Below are 17445 nucleotides of genomic sequence, written 5' to 3'. Positions count from 1 at the left end.
GCAGAGTGGAGCTCCCAATGAGGGTCAGGAAGGGGCCCAGACACTCACTCTGATTCCCTGTGTCTCAAGAACTGGAGAAAGAGTCAAAGAAGCAGCTGTTAGAGAGGGCCAGGCAGAAGACCTGGTGTGGAGCTTCCCCCTCTGGTGATCACAAGGCATTCATGACGGGGTGTACGATGGCCACACAGCAGCCATGTGCCTCATCATTTGCAGAAATGAAAGCTACACATCAAGTAAGGCATTACCGAAGTTTTGGCACTTGATTTGGTCAGTAAAGGAAAGAGAGAAAACAGGTTCTAGATGAGCCAGTTGCTAGAAGGATGAGAAAGCCTTTAAAAGGGTTGCGATCAATAAGTTCAAGGACACAAGATGCTGACATCCACTAGGAAACTGAAGCCCATACGCACACCAAATTCAACTAGTAGCACAAAACAGCAACAGGCAAATCCTAAAGAATTGTGTCCATGATTCGTGAAGAATTCGTACTTATGGGCCGGGCGCAATGGCTCAGTGACTAAATCCTCACTTACAGTCACTGGGATCTCATACCAGTTCACGTCCTGGCCACTCCACTACCCATCCAGCTCCCTGCTTGTGGCCTGGGAAAGCAGTCGAGGATGGCCCAAAGCCTTGGGACCCTGCACCTGCAAAGGAGACCCAGAAGCAGCTCCTGGCTTCAGATCCAGCTGTTGCGGCCACCTGGGGAGGAAACTGGCGGATGGAAAATCTGTCTCTCATTTGTAAATCTTATCTGCCTTTCCAATAAAAATAAATAAATCTGAAAAAATTCCTAAAAGAAATATCCAAAGAAAAATATCCAGAAGTCCATTAAATATTCTACGAGAGTTAAATGGCTACTGACCATGAAAAACAGAACTCATCAGGGAGATTCAAACCAAACCCACAAAGCACACTATCTCATGATGCTTAGCAGTGCTGCCAAGGATACAGAGCAGCTCGAAGGCCATCCACTACGGCAGAGGTGACATATGACTTACGGACTGACTGCCTGGAACGCAGCCATTCTGCTGCCAAGTAGCTGCACATCCAACAGAAGCACGTCCACACGTTCACCAAACACATGCACTAGAAGTTTCCTGATTACACGATCAAGAGTCAAAAACTGGGAGCAATCCAAATGTGTCTGAACAAGAGAAACAACGTGTTGGGGGCAGGGTGACATCTGCCACATGTGGCTATGTCACTGACTGGTTAGGTTGCAGGGTGCAAGGCCTGGGTTCCAGCTGGGCTCCCCTCCCCACTCCAGCTTCCTAAGACACCCCAGGAGGCAGCAGGTAACGGCTCAAGGGCTGTGCCCTTGTCACCCACGTGCAAGTCTCCATGTGGGAGACCTGGACTGAATTCTGGCTCCTGTCTTTGTTCTGGCCCAGTCCCAGCTACTGCCAGCATCTGAGGAGTAAGCATCTGAGCAGATGCAAGCTCTGTGGGTCTCTCTCTCTCTCTTCCTCTCAGACAAGTAAAAAGCTTTAAAAATTGGTGTAGGGCGGGCCTGGCAGCGTGGCCTAGCAGCTAAAGTCATCACCTTGAACGCCCCGGGATCCCATATAGGCACCGGTTCTAATCCCGGCAGCTCCACTTTCCATCCAGCTCCCTGCTTGTGGCCTGGGAAAGCAGTTGAGGACGGCCCAATGCATTGGGACCCTGCACCCGCATGGGAGACCCGGAAGAGGTTCCAGGTTCCCGGCTTCGGATCGGTGCGCATCGGCCCATTGCGGCTCACTTGGGGAGTGAATCATCGGACGGAAGATCTTCCTCTCTGTCTCTCCTCCTTTGTGTATATCTGACTGTAATAAAATGAATAAATCTTTAAAAAAAAAAATTGGTGTAGGGGGCCAGCACTGTGGTACAGGTTAGACCACCACTTCTGATGCCAACATCATATGAGTGACAGAGTCCCAGGAGCTCCATCTCTGACCCAGCTCTCTGCTAATGAGCATGGGAAAGCACTGGAAGATGATCCACATGCCTGGGCACCTGCACACACGGGAGACCCAGCCAGAGCTACAGGTTCCTGGCTTCAGCCTGGTTCAGCCCTGGCCAAGGGAGCCATCTGGGGAGTGAAGCAGCAGGTGGAAGATATGTGTCTCTCTTTCCCTCCCTGTAACTCTTTCAAATAAATAAAAACAAAACAAAAAATTGTGCCAAAAATTGTCCCGTCTACCATGAAATACTAAGAATGAACCAAAGATACACAAACAAGCCAGACGGAACAGAGAAAACATGACTCCATCCACATGAAACGCAACGCGTGGTGAATCCACACTGGTAGGTGCTGGCACAGAGGTAATCCCGGAGAACATGCCTGGAGGGCGGCACTGGCCGTGTGCATGTCCGGGAGTGCTGGACCGCGGGTCCTGAGTGCGCATCCGCAAATGGGCCAGCTGCAGTGCAGAGCTTTGCAGGGAAGATACACCTCCACTGTTGGCACACTTGAGGTACTATACTTCAGTAAGAAGAGATAAAAAGGGGAGGGAAGCTGACACTTCACAACCAGAGTCTGGGGGAAGCCTGTAAAACATTCCTAAGTTACTGGCAAAGCCCGATTTTGTAACCTGTGCAATGACTACAGGCATCAAATGTACTCTTCAAGTGGTCTTTACTATCTCAAAGTTTAAAGAAACTGCCACAGTAAGGCAAAGACAAGTGAAATGAATCAACTTCTAGGACAACACAACTCAAGCAGAAACAATACATAGTCACACATCATTTTTAAAAGAATTCTGAATCACTTCAACATTTTCCCACGGCAACACACACCACAAAACAAGAAACTACTTCACAGGTCAGATATTTTGTTTTGTTTTGTTTTGTTTTTATTGGAAAGGCAGGTATACAGAGAGGAGATACAGAGAGATCTTCCATCTGCTGGTTCACTCTCAAAGAGTCCTCAATGACTGGAGCTGAGCCAACCCAAAGCTGGAGCCAGAAGCCTCTTCTGAGTCTCCCACGTGGGTGCAGGGTCCCAAGGCTTCTGGCCGTCCCTGACTACTTTCCCAGGACACAAGCAGGGAGCTGGACAGGAAGTGGAGCAGTCAAGACATGAACCAGTGCCCATATGGGATCCTGGGCGTACAAGGCAAGGATTTAGACTCTAAGCCATTGTGCCAGACTCCACAAGCTAGTTCTACTAAACTTTTCAGGGATCACTAACCCCAATTTCAGAGAAACAGTGTAGGAAAAAAATAAAGAGTACTTCCTAACCAGCCACGCAAACGTCTTTATTATTGAGCTTCCTTTAGATCAGAGCCAAGAACTCGCAACACTTCCTGAAGAACACCGCTTCTACCATCACTTGAATGGTCTGTGCCACGCAGGGGACTCTTTCTCCTGCTCAGGAAGATTTGAATATCCCTAACATCACCTGCAGGCCAGGCAACACGATCAACTCAAAAATCAACCTGCCGCAGATGCGCAGACTGAACGATTTCCTAGGCCGCAGACAGCCCATGGGCCAGACGTTCCACTCGACCCCATCCCCACGGCCTGGAGGTGATGCAAATTGTCCAAAAAAGGCTAAAACTAACAGCAAAATGCCTCGGCGAGGACAGACTGTGTGGCCACGGCCTTGGTCTAACAGTGCTATCACCTTGCACCCCTAGTCTAAAACAACACAGCGAGCATTTTTGTAGGCCTGTTTGAAAAATTACCCTGAGGAGAGCGCTACACAAGGATCTTTCCTCCCTTTTTAGAGCATCTTCAACTATGAAAAAAAACCAAAGTTGATCTGGTGGACAAATGTATCTAAAGGTGTTTGGGCACAGGCTCAGCACTGCCAGACAAGAATTCCCAACCAATGCAAATTTTATTTGAATGTCAACTACAGTTAAGCATGTGCCGTTTGTTTTTCTTACTCAGGTTTTGTAATTTGATGGAATGTTTTTATCACAGTTTAATAAATGTTTGCTTTAGGGCTTGGCAGCGTGGCCTAGTGGCTAAGGTCCTCGCCTTGATCCCATATGGCCGCTGGTTCTAATCCCGGTGGCTCCACTTCCTCTCTATCTCTCCTCCTCTCAGTATATCTGACTTTGTAATAAAAAAAAAAAAAAAAAAAGCCACTATTTCTAAAAAAAAAAAAAAGTTTGCTTTATTAAAAAAATAGATAAAAGTAAATAAAAAAAATAAAGGCAAATTCTGTGACACACACACAAAATTCCCAACCAGCCCCCAAACTGCCCAGATCACCTCCCTGCTGCAGCCGGCAGCCATGGTGAATTTTTTTTTTCTTAAAAAGATTTATTTTTATTGGAAATGGCAGCTTTACAGATAGAAGACAGAGAAAGATCTTCAGTCCACTGGTTCACTCCCCAAATGGCTGCAATGGCCAGAACTGAGCGGATCCAGAGCCAGGAGCTGCTCACACCTGTCTGGGTCCTCAGGGTGGAGCTGGGGGCATGGATTTGGCCTCAAATGTTCACACCCGCTTTACAAAATGAAGCTGCATTAACCCCTTCCGCTACACTTTTTTTTTTTAATTGTTGACCAAACAACTAGCCAAAGAAACTTTGGCCTTCTGCCTTTTATTTTTAGATAGCTGTAGGGACATGCCATGAAATTCCAAGAGTTGAGTTTAGTGACTTATAGTAAATTTCCAGACTTGTGCAGCTGTCACCACAAGCCAGTTTTAGAATAGTGCCATCATTCCAGAGAGCTCTGTCTTGTCACTTGCAACCGGTTCCCGCTGCCACCCTCCTCCCACCCTCAGGCTACCCCTGGCCTGCTTTCTGTTTTGCCTCTTCTAGAACGTTCAGGAAAACGGAATCAGGCAAGATGTAGGTTTTGTTATTTTTTTCCCACTTAGAGTATTTTTTTGTGGTTCTTGCAAGTAGTTGCTTATATTTGTACTTTGTTGCATCAGGAGGCTGTGGAGACAGTACCTTGGACAGGGTGTGTGCTAAGCACCTCAGAAGAAGTCTCCTGATCAAACCTTTCCCATCCCTTCAGGCCACTGCCAACTCAACCAGGCACCCCACAGACCACAAGCTCCCTGTGGGGAGCCGCCTGCCGCGCCATGAGTCAGCACCAGCATGGCACCTTGTACGGGAACGGTGTGGGGAAGTCACTCATGAGTGGGCAGCCCAGCTGCCAGGCTCAGAAGGATCTCACAGGAGTGTGTGCGCTGCTGTTGAAAGCACCAACTGTATCACAAAGCAATTCATTTCCTTATCTGTCTGTTCCCAATGCTGCAGCAAGACACTGCTGGTGGAGGGGAGGGGCGGGACCCAGAGCCCGGCTCGGAAGACGCTGATGCTACAATCAAAGCCTGGGAGCAGTGGCTGGGAAGACCATCCAGCACAACCTGTACCTGCAGCCTTCCATTCCAAGATGACGTCCCCAGCCTGAGGTGGGCGTCCACCCGGGCTTTGAAGCTCCACCTCCTTCAAGGGAGGAACAACAGGTACAGCAGCAGCCTTCGCACCGTAACACTACCTTAAGTCAATCCTCCCAACACCAGAAGGGGCAAGTAGTTACCACAGAAAGGTCATGGGAAATGCACATCACCAAAAAAAAATGTGTGTGTGCGTGTATATATATATATTAAAATCCATATACATATAAGGATTTCAATTTTCTTTTGCATCAAAATAAATTCATGCTTACTTGATCTAACACGCCGGAACAGGTCCTAGGCTGAGGCACTAATAAGGATTAAGACATTAGTTTGGGAAAAGTTATCAGAGTAAATCTGCTAAAACTGAAAAACAAACATCAGACTGATGGTGGAGCTTGGATGCAAGAACAGTGACATCAGTGACGCGTTACACAAGTGCAAGAGGACAAAGCCCCAAAGCAGTTTGGAATCCACTACTAGCCAGCTGTCAGAAGGGATGAGACAATGTCAGAGATGAAGCCCGCCCACAGCGGCACATCATCCACATCAATTTGCAAGCAAAAACTCATTTTGTTTGAGCCCTCACCCAAAGTCCAAATTTTTAAAATGAGTTTTTACTTTATGTAAAAGGCAGAGTTGAGAGAGTGCGAGCGAGAATGAAAACAAGCTGTCATCTGCTGGCTCAGTCTACCAACAAGTACAACCACTGGGGTTGGGCCAGGCCAAAGCCAGGAGGCAAGGGTTTCTTCCAGGCCTCCCCTGCAGGTGCAGGGTCCCAAGGCTTTGGCCTATCCTCTACTGCTTTCCCAGGCCACAAGCAGGGAACTAGAGCAGCCAGGACATGAACCAGTGCCCAGGATCCTGGCAGGTGCAAGGTGCAAGGTGAGGGTTTAACCGTCAAGCCATTGTGCTGGACCCCCGGTTTAATTCTGATGGCATCTACTTTCTGCTCAACGGATGCCAAATCTGCTGAGTCCCATCAGCTACAGACAAGAATGGAGATTCTCAACGATGGACTTCAATGCTGAAGTATCTCAGCAAGGAATTCGAACAGGAGATGAAACGCGACTTCATCACCAGGACCCTGTGAAACACAAGCATCCGGGAAGCAAAGGCTACCGAGAGGACGAGATGGTCCAGTCAGGAAAAGCAGATCCTTTGAGGGCAAAGGTCAAGCACAAGGCATTCTGCTGGCTGATGTCCTAGAAGGCCAATGAAGGACACCACCTGCTGTAAGGGGGTGTTCTGAGAAAGGCCAGCAGCAGGGTGCCCGTGACATCCAGCACAGAGCCCCTCTCCACCACAACGAAGCTCCCTGCCTCTCACTAAACATGCACAATTTCCTAGGCTTCTAGAAATAAACATCAGTACTATAGTTGTGATTTGGTTCCATCCAGCTCCTTTTTCTTTTCTAATCTAAAACAATCCTCAAAGGGTGTATATCTTTCTTCAGTTTGTAACTTTTAAAAACCACCTTGGCAGGGTTTAAATTCCCAGGATACTCAGTTTAGGGATGGACCAATGGTTGCCCCATCACTTACCCAAGTGTCTTTAACTTGGTGAAGCTATGTTGGGAAATACAAGTTCACATTTTCTTTCCATTTATTTATTTATTTTTGCTAAAACTGCATCTTTCTATAAGCTTTCTGAAGTCCCCTGGTATACCACTATACTCTCCGTAGGGATGAGGGAACCAAGCTCAGGTTGGGTAATCTGTTAGCAGGCAACACCTACACTGCTACCCACTCTGCCATGAAGACACCACAAAGACAACATCCTGGGGTGACGGCTGTAGCCAGGAATCAGGAACCTAGATGCCAAGGAACTGAGACCAGTCTCTGTCTACATTTTAGTCTCTCCATTAACACACATGCATATGCAAATTGCCTCATAATTCACTCACGAGGCACTATCAAGCACCCTAATCCAACCCAATCACTTCCCTAGGGTCCCACCTCAGACCCCAGACTGAGAATTTGAAACCACCTAGAGTGAGGTGGGTGCCCAACTAATGTTAGTCAGTTGGTCTTGACTTAGCTCTAACACCCTAGTTCCTACCTTTCAGTTCCTTCCAGCCACCAGTTCACACCCCGAGCTCAGCCCAAGACTGAGATTCCGAGAGAGATCCTGGAGAGGACCTGCTCTGCTCATTTTCACGTGTTCTTCTAAAGCAACTGAATCTCTCCCCAAAGAGACTGTTACCCTGCCAGCCCTAACATGTCTGTACTGTGACAGTCACAGCACCCGCCTTGTATGCACCAGGATCCCATATGAGTGCTGGTTCATATCCCAGCTGTCCAATTTCCCTCCCAGCTCTATGCTTGTGTCCTGGAAAAGCAGCTGAATTAGACCCAAGGTCTTGGGACCATGAACTTGCATGGGAGACCAGTAGAAGGCTCCTGGTTTCTGGTTTCAGATTGGTTCTAGCCATTGTGGCCACTTGGGGAGTTAATCAGTGGATGAAAGACCCTTTCTCTTTGTCTCTCTTTTTCTCTGTAATCTGCCTTTCTGATAAAAATAAGTTAACTCTTTTTAAAAAATCCAGATGCAAATCCCTAAAACTGGGAATATGCAAACTAATTTGTAGGCAGAGCATTCAACAGTTAAGGCTAGCTACCAAGAGCATTTCATCAGGAATGCTGCTAGTACCAAAAGCAACTGTGTTCTGAGTCCTATTGCAACTCTGTTCCCAACACTAGATTTCCCATGGCCTTGACGTTTGCATCTTTTAGATTCAAAAAGCACAAGACACTTCTTTATTCAAAGTTAGATTAGCAGTAGCAAGTGAAGCGAAGGATCTGAACCCAGCTCCGCAGTGACCCGCTATGCCGGCTGGCCTGGATGAACACTCAGGCGGCGCCGTCGGCCAGCAGTGTGCCTGCGAGGCTGGGCGGCAGCAGCAAGCAGGCCAAGTCCAGAGACCAGCCTTGGAGGAAGGCAGGACCTGCGCATGGGGGGCTGGAGGGATGATTCTCCAGTGTTACACAGGGCAGTTCAGTCAGCTTGTCTGCCCCATCACATCCACCCTGAAGGGCCAGTAACCCCTACTCCCCACCACTGCGACAACAAGGAAGCCCCCCACATTTCAAAATGTCCCTAGAGAAAGGAGGTTAAAAAAAAAGGAAGGCCCAGCGGTAGCGTAGTGGCTTAAGTCCTCACCTCGCATCCACTAGGATCTCATGTGGGCACTGGTTCGTGTCCCGGTGGCCCTGTTTCCCATCCAGCTTCCTGCTTGTGGCCTGGAAGGGTAGTTGAGGACAGCCCAAAGCGTTGGGACCCTGCAACCCGCATGGGAGACCCAGAGGAAGCTCATGGCTCCTGCTCAGCTTTGGCTGTTGCAGTTACTTGGGAAGCAAATCAGTGGATGGATCTTCCTCTCTGTCTCTCCTCTCTCTGTAAATCTAACTTTCTAATAAAAACAAAGAAATCTTAAAATAACAATAATAAACAAATCACCCCTTCCTGAGTATAGATGAGATAAGCAAACAGAGGACTGGGCATGAATATAAAAGAAATAGGAAAATAATAAAAACGTGATGGGGAACTGGCAGAGGGACCCCTCCTTCATGACTCAATTACCCACAGACGCAGTCCAGACACCCCTTAGTTCTGGTCCTGCCAACCTTCACTGCGCAGCCCCAGTCCCAAGGCCTCCTGCATTTCAGCCACCCCCAGCACTTGTCTTGACCACACGCACATCTCCCTCCGCCTACCACGGGCTCCTCCTAGTCACCCAACACCTAGCACAAAGGTCTGCGGGTGGAGAAAGGGGCACCTCGTCCCACAAGGAAGAACCTGTGATGCAGCCATGCCTCCTGGCATCCATCTGGATGCCCTGGGTTACTGAGTTCCTGCCTCCCAGCTTGAGCCTGGCTGCTCAGCCTTGTCCACTGTGGGCATCTGCAGAGTGACCCAGTTAAAAACAAGAAGGTGTGTGAAGTTGTGTAAAGTCAGCCTGTGCCACTGGGACCTTTGCACACTCCCCTGCCTGTGTGGTGCTGGCACAGACCCCAGCTGCATCCCCTCGTCGGCACCCAGAGTTCCTGCAGGGCAGAGGCCAGGCGGGGTCCGGCCCATCATTGCTCTATAACGTCTGCCAAGGAAGGGATTTTGCGTTGAAGGTTTTAAAGGCTGACGGCCATGGAAGCCAAAGGGGACCGCAGACATTTTCTGTTACTGAAAGCATCCATTTTTTCCCAACTCTCATCTCTGAGTATCACTTAGCAACCAGCCACACTGGGTTGCTCCACTGCTCCCGAGTTTGCATGTAAGTGACAAGTTACTTAATGGCTCTCGGATCCGTCTGAAGGACAGACCACCACCTTCACAATGTGGTCCTGAGGACTAGTGCTGAAGGACAGGGGGAAACAAATGCAGCAGGCACTGAGTAAAGTCGGGGTCCACAGGCAGACTGGAAGGCTGTGCCGTCAGCAGTGTGCTCCCAGAGCTCTCTGCTTGTGAAGCAGTCTCTGGCTGCAGCTTGCCTTCTCCAGTGCACAGCACCAACCCCTGGTGACCAGTCTCCCTGACCACACTTCCTCTGCCCTCTTCCCTTCCGCTCTCAGCTCACAGATACAGGCAGGCGTCCCCTGGGCGCGGTCCTCCTACTCACTCCCAAGGCTTGGATTAGCTTCTCTAAGAAGATGACTGCATGACCTCTGTCAGGTTCAAATGCAAGACCGCCAACTCAAGCTTCCAGACAGACACTTCTTATCTTAGTGAACAGCACAACCAAGCTCGCCAGGCCTGGATGTCTCCTTTCTCACTCCTCCCCTTCTCCCCATCCTTCCAGAGCACATCACAATGACCCCCAGGGGCTCTTCTTCCTGGTGGACTTGTGAAGCCTATATCTGTCAGTCTCTCCTCTTTGGTCCTTCTGCTCCCTCTCAGTGGCTCCTAGCCCATCTGGGACAGCAGATCCCTCTGAAAATCAATGAAATGCTCCGTCCATTGAAAGGAGTAAAACAAAACATGCTTGCAAGACCCAATACGAGCGTACTTATTTAGAGTATGTTCACCTACTCCAAGGTTTAAAAAACAAACAAATCACCTATACACAATCTCATCTCCAGCTCATCATAAACCTCCAGATGCCCACCCAAAACCACCAGGCCTGACTCTGCTATGGCAAACACAGATGGGACTTGAACTCCAATAAACCGGGCCTGGCACGACAGCCTAGTGGCTAAGATTCTTGTCTTGCACGCCTAAGATCCCATATGGGTGTTAGTTTGTGTCCCGGCTGCTCTACTTCCCATCCAGCTTCCTGTTTGTGGCCTGGGAAAGTAGTGAGTATGGCCCAAAGCCTTGGGACCCTGACCCACAGGGAAGAGCTGGAGGAAGCTCCTGGTTCCTGGCTTGGGATCAGCTTAGCTTTGTCCATTGCAGCCACCTGTGAAGTGAATCAGCAGACAGAAGATCTTCCTCTCTGTCTCTCCTTCTCTGTGTAAAATCTGCTTTTCCAATAAAAATAAATAAACTGAAAAAATTCAATAAACCTATAGCAGACTGATTTTTAAGTTGATAATTTCACACATCCCTTGAAAGATGCCGTAAATATCCAAATGGCACTTGACAGAAAAAAGGGGGGGGTTTCCCCACCCTGATCATCCAGGCTATCAAAAATTTAAGTCCAGACCAGTACTTACCACTTCTCCCTGACAAACCTACTTTGCCTACAGCCTCCCTTGATAAAGGTACCACATCCTCCCAGGCTTCCTGGATGAGCAGTTATGCTCACACCCACTCACTCATGGAACCTTGTATCTTCCCAACTCAGAAATCCCCCTCAAATGCTGACTCCAAGGGCTGGTGCTATGGTGTATTGGGTATGCAGGGCCAGTTACAATTCTGGCTATTCCACGCTTGATTCAACTCCCAGCTAGCCGAAGTACCTGGGAAAGCAGCGGAGGACAGTCCAACTGCTTGGGCACTGGGGAGACCCGGATGAAGCTGCTGGCTTCAGATCAGTCCAGCTGTTTGAGGGCAATGAACCAACAGATGCAAGAACACTCTAAGTCCATCTTTCAAATACATGCAACCTTTTAGGAAAACAGCAATCCCGGGGGCAGGAGCTGACAGAGCAGTGGGGACACAGTTAAGAACGACCGCCCCTCATTCGGGTGCCTGCTTCAGGCCTTACCCTGCTTCAGATCCCGGCTGGGAGACCCAGGGCAGTCACGGGCTCCTGGCTTCAGCCTGGACCAGGCCTGGCTGTTCCAGGAGTTTGGGGAGTCAGTCAGTGGAGGAAGGCTCCCAGGGGTCTCTCTTCCAGTCTTTCTAATTAACTAGAATAATAAAACGAGGAGATACCAGTTCTGTCTTCCTCCCAACTCTCACACCTCTGCCTCATCCTTCATTCCTGCTCCTGCCTGCCACGATGGGACCTCTCCCTTCCACTCTTCCAGCAGCGGCCCTTGCTGCCCATTCTCCACACAGCCCCTCAGCCCTGCAAGGCCACCACGGCCTCACACACCCCACCACTCCAGTCGCTGCTCTTCCTACCGTTCCCACCAGGGAAGCCATCTTTTCCAAAAATTCAAAATTGACAAAGTGACTGCCTCTTTCAAAAACATTCTTACTTCCCCCACAGCACAAACACATTGCTAAATGTGGGGTTTTGAGGGTCCCCGATGGTTCGCCACCTGAGTGCTTTTCCAGGATTAGATTCCACAGCTCAAGCTGTCACTTGCTTCTATTATCTGCCTGTCAAACTCACACCCACTCTTAAAGGCCCAACTCAAGCCTCATTCTTCATCTCTACAGCTTCCACACAGTGGTTAGAAAGGGGCTCTGACCAAAACAAAAATCCTGAGGAACTTGTTGAAAAATTGGAAAAAAAATCTGCAAAACATTAACAAACTTCTGAGTCTTTATAGTAGTGTTTAAAATATTGCTATTCAAAATATTAGCATTTTGACCACAAATCTTCATTCTCCAAAACTTATTGATCAGATGCTAATGAATGTGACATACAGAAGATCCAGTCAACATGAGGTCACGCTATTACCCTGAAGAGAAAAGGTTATAACCTGGACTCCCATGATTCAAACATCTCTTAAATTTCATTTAGAAAGGGAAAATTGCAGTCAGAGTACTTAGCACATGAACGGAGGTCAAATAAGTCGGTGAGCAGTGACAGACACGGTTCCCTAATCTGCATCATTTTCAGATCAGTTAAAAAAAATCTTATCAGCTAAGAGAAAAACATTCTTTCAACTGATCTGTCTGCAAGATTTTTTTTCAGTCCATGTTTTAGATCTATTTTTTTAAAGGGAGGGGTCAGAGGACACAGGCAATCCTGAGCCTCTGCCAAGGAGACCCAGCTTCTGGTGGACTTCTCACAGGTGCCACAGCATGACATGGATGACAGAGAAGGGACACTCTGTGCAGGACCTCCTCCCAGCTACTCAGCAGGGCCGGATTTCTTTTAAGTCTGACCTGAGTTTTTAAGTTCTCCTTTGGCTTCTAAGCTGTGGACACCTGTCAATCTGTATCCTAGAAAGCATTTTGCTCCTTATGGAGTCAAGCAGTCTTCTAAAAATGCACCCTATTTTTCTATCGAGCTACGGTCACCGGTAAAACGTGCCCTTCATGGCATTTCCAAAATGACCTTCACCTAAATTTATTTGTGTTCTTGAAACACACTAGCACACAGCACTAAAATGCATTCGAATGCTGGAATTATCGCTGACTCTGTTGAAGGGTGTCCTGAACAGCACCTGGGCGTTGGATACAGGATCTCAAACTTTGGTCTCACTCTCAAGTCTCACACCTTCACTCTGGGACCTCGGAAAAAAGGCTTGCACCTGGAAACACTTCCACATCTTAACAGAGGGCAAAGGCCACCTTCTCTTCTCTCAGGGTGGCTGTTCAAATAAAATCAAAGCACAGCTTGTAGCAGAGCACCCAGCATGAAACATTCCATAACAGAGCTTTCTTCATTCAACACAAAAGATACTAAGACTCAGAAGAGAATCCATTCCTGCAAGTCCTCAGTACCAAACAGTAGTCGGGCCTGCACAGCTAATGCAAACGATACCACCACCATCACTCCATGAATGTTTCAGAGGGATATGGATAAACAGGAGGGGAGCCTGCAGGTGATGGCAAAAAAAGAATATTACTTCACTAAAGCTGCAATACACTGACCGCTAAAACAGTAAGAGGGGAAAGGCACCGTCATTAGTGTAAAACGCCTTGGCAGCCTTCACATTGGGTAAGAGAACAGAGCGCACTTGAGATTGGGGGAGGGTCGGAGGAGGCCCAATCCCAAGCAGATCTTTCAGAAACCAAAGGGATGCTTGCTGCTTCTATCTGAAACGCGCACACTTAGATTGATTTGCATCCATTAAAATAAATAAAAACTTCAAGGCAGAAATCCTCCACCCAATGCCCCCAAACCCCTGTCGCTGACCCTGTTTTTTGGAAAACCTGAGCTGCAGCACCAGCAACCCTTTTCAAGACAACGAACCAAAGCAGTCGGCGGCCAACACGCCGAGAGGGGGCTGCCAGAGACTTAATCATCCCGGGGCTCCCCGCACACCCGCAGGGTCCGCCGCCCGCCCGCCGCCACTAGGCGATCATCTGATGGAATGTGCGGTTCGACCATCACACGTCAAAGACCAGGCCAGGATGTTGGCAAACTGGGGCGCGAGGGACGCTTCCTTTGCCTCCCGGGGCAGGGGGATGGGGGAACTGGGGAGGGTCTGGCCTTGAAACCCAGCCAGAACAAGTCAGCGCAGCCATCCCCTGCACCCCGAGCCTCCGCCCCCTGCAACCTCTCCCTTAGAAGACCGGCCCGGGACGAGCTCCCAAACAGCAGCAGCAGCAGCAGCAGCGAGCGGCACCTAGACCTCGGGCCTCGGGCTTCGGGGCGCGCCGACCTGCGACCGAACCCCAGGACCGGGGTCGCCGCTGCAGCCCCCGGGCGGTGCAGCGGGCCGGGCCTGCGGACGGGGCGCCGACACTCACCACACCATGCCGTAGGCACCCTCGCCGATGTACGAGAGGTTGGTGTAGCGCGGCCCCACGTCGAACACCTGCCCGCGGACCATCTCCGGGCCCGCGCCCGCCGCCGCCGCCGCCATGTTGGCTGCCGGGCCGCCTCCGCCTCGCTGGGCTCGTCGCTCCGCGGCCGCCGCTCCACTCCCGTCGCGCCTCCCGGAAGGACCGCGTCGCCGCCCGCGCAGCAGCCGCTGCCGCCAACCGGGACGCGGGAGAGAAGCGCGTCCGCTCAGGAGAAGGCCGAGAGCTCGCGGCGGCGGCGCTCGGAACCACCGCCTGTCTGACTGACGGGCGGGCCGGCGGGCGGAGGGAGGGGCGCGCGCCGAGGAGGGCGCCGGGGCGGGGCCAAGAAGCGTGCGCCCCCATTGGCTGCCCGCGATGAGGGGCGGGGCCTCGCGGGGCTGGCGGAAGAGGCGAGCTGAGGGAGGAGCACTGCGGCAGTGGCGCCGGAGGGCGCGGTCACGTGCGTCCGCGGGTGAGGCGGCTGTGGAGTCGCTGAGGGAGAGGGAGGGGTCAGGCGCGGACTCGCCGGGGGCGGGGAATCTGAGAGAGCCAGGGGTGAGGCGAGTTCGAGACCCGGTCCTGACAGATCCAGGAAGTGTCCTCACTTGGTGTGAGGAGGAACGCCGGCTGCAGGCGCGGACTTCGGGCCTGTGGGGTCTGTGGCCCAAACTGTAGGAGGCCTCGAGACTAGGTCAGAAACCAGAAATAGTGCATCGGGCCGGAGAAGGTGGGAAACCAAAATGTGAAAATCAAAACGAGAGAGAAGGGGTGGATCTTCTCACCTGAAATCAACTCAGCCAGTGTTGAGTATGGGTGGGGCGTGTTCTTACAAGGGTATCTTATAGACACAGACATTATATACTCAAGCTCAATTATATACATCATACATCTATGAAGAGATGTAAAGCCGAGCAAAGGGCTTAGGGGTTGAGACTCTTGAGCAAGACCTTGTTGTTCTTGAGAACGATCCCCGGATTAGGACGATGTACACAAGCTTAGACACAGGATATGCTGAAATAGGGACCCAAACAAACAAAAACAAAAACGGAATCGCCGAAACTGCAACGTCAAGATTTAGAGAAACTGAGACAGACACTCTGGGGCTCAAAAATAACCACTCTGGGCTGCTCCACTTCCCACTCGGGTCTCAGTTTCCTCAGACTCCACAACGGGTATAACAGTAGTACCCACCTCACAAGCAGGTTGTTCAGAGTAAATGCTACATTATGTGCACGATAAATATTATCTGTTATTGTTATCTACTCCACCCAAACCTGTTCCACATCTTGAATATGTGGATAGCATCGCCTTCACCCAGAAACTCATGCTAAAGTTAGGCCTTATTCCTCAATAACGTTTTATCTTCTTCCTGACAACCCATAGAAGCACAAACTCCTGTGAGTTCTTTAATTTTTGAGGAATCTTTACAACTCAAAGCATGATCTCCAGAACAGCAGCATCAGCTTGTCTGGGAGCTTGTTGGAAATGTAGCCTCTTACATCCAGCATTGTGGCACTGTAGGTAAAGGTGCCCCATACTACACCAGCATTCTATGTGGGTGCCAGTTCATGTCCTGGCTGCTCCATTTTTTTTTTTTTTTTGTAGAAAGTTTATTTTTGATAATTTTTACATATTTTTAAGGATTTATTTTTATTGCAAAGTCAGATATACAGAGAGGAAGAACTTCCGTCCGATGATTCACTCCCCAAGTGAGCACAACGGCCGGTGCTGTGCTGATCTGAAGCCGGGAACCTGGAACTTCCTCCAGGTCTCCCACACGGGTGCAGGATCCCAAAGCATTTGGCCTTCCTCAACTGCTTTCCCAGGCCACAAGCAGGGAGCTGGATGGGAAGTGGAGCTGCCGGGATTAGAACCAGCGCCCATATGGGATCCTGGAGCATTCAAGGCAAGGACTTTAGCCGCTAGGCCACACTGCTGGGCCCAATTTTTACATATTTGATTAGGGCGCGAAGGGTCAAGGGCTAGAGGAAAGTGGGTGAGACCATTGTTTTCATATTCCCTTTTTTCCTTACTATATCTACGGGGAGAGGAGAAATGAGGGGAGAAGCCATACCCAGCTTCCCAACCAAACCAGGGTTCCCGATGTGGGGCATGCTCTGAGGATCCTGCTCAAGTGGTTTTGATAATTCAACAATTCTATATTCCTGCCTATCTTGCCACTCTTACCCCATTGAAATCTCCCTAGAATTCATTGACTGACAGTTCATCTTAGAGTCTCTGTCCAGGTATTCACTGCCAACTCTTGGCTGGGGTAGTTGATTGATTTGTTCTGTCCTCCATCCTCTGTCGTGATGCCAAGTGTCCTCTGCAGGATCCATTGTACTACCATATCTTCATGTGCGTCTGGATATGCCGTCCACTATCCCATCTAAGCCACTGAGGAACGCATGCTCTCCACAGTGAAACCATGGAACCTGTAATTCTCTTCCTGGTTGGAGCTCTGAGTTCTGTGGTTCAGTTGGGGGGATTCCCAAAGACACCTCATCTGAGGTGATCCCAAACCTGGTTCTTGTGTGTATATGCCAGGACAGGGTCTGGCACAATCTGTCATCCAAATCAACCTACACACACACTGGTAGTTGCAGTTGTTGGGTCAGTTCTGTCTCCAGCCCTATCTTCTATGCAATCTGATGGCTGTTGCAGTCCAGCCTAATCCTACCCACTACACATCTGACCCTCACACAAACCAGTGGGGGTTGTAGCCTAGTAGGAGTGACCTGCAATAACCCCCACCAGGCCTGTTCCCTACCGTAGTTTCTGTGTTTGCCAGCATGTACAGCAGACTGGTCCAGTCTGTCCCACATCTCATTCTGCTCTTGTACATGTCAATAGGCACTGAAGCCTAAATCACCCCAACCAGCCTCACTTTCCAGTCAGTGCCAGCGGGCGCCACTCTCTGTCAAGCCATGCCTACCCCTAATTCTAGTTTCCATGCTCATCAGTGATAGATGCAGCCCATCAGAAACCTGCCCACTATTTCCATGGGCTCACTCTCACTCGTGAATCTTGCATTCTCCAGGTGGTTCTGCAGTTTAGCTTGACAGAGTTTGTTCCCCGAGGCACCA

At 49.9% G+C, this 17445-nt stretch overlaps 1 protein-coding gene across 2 annotated transcripts in view; it reads right to left on the bottom strand.

Moving 5' to 3' along the window:
- Nucleotides 1–14674, bottom strand: part of MAPK1 (mitogen-activated protein kinase 1) — a 71976-nt gene extending 57302 nt beyond the window's left edge. For both annotated transcript variants that reach the window (XM_058656505.1, XM_058656506.1), the window contains exon 1: nt 14324–14674. In XM_058656505.1, coding sequence (XP_058512488.1) covers nt 14324–14439 — 116 coding nt within the window. In that variant the 5' untranslated portion in view covers nt 14440–14674. The remainder of the gene's footprint in view (nt 1–14323) is intronic.
- Nucleotides 14675–17445: the final 2771 nt, after the last annotated feature.

This window comes from Ochotona princeps, chromosome 29 (genome assembly GCF_030435755.1).
Source record: "Ochotona princeps isolate mOchPri1 chromosome 29, mOchPri1.hap1, whole genome shotgun sequence".
Taxonomy (NCBI): Eukaryota; Metazoa; Chordata; class Mammalia; order Lagomorpha; family Ochotonidae; genus Ochotona; species Ochotona princeps.
This window is presented reverse-complemented; position numbering and strand designations above follow the sequence as displayed.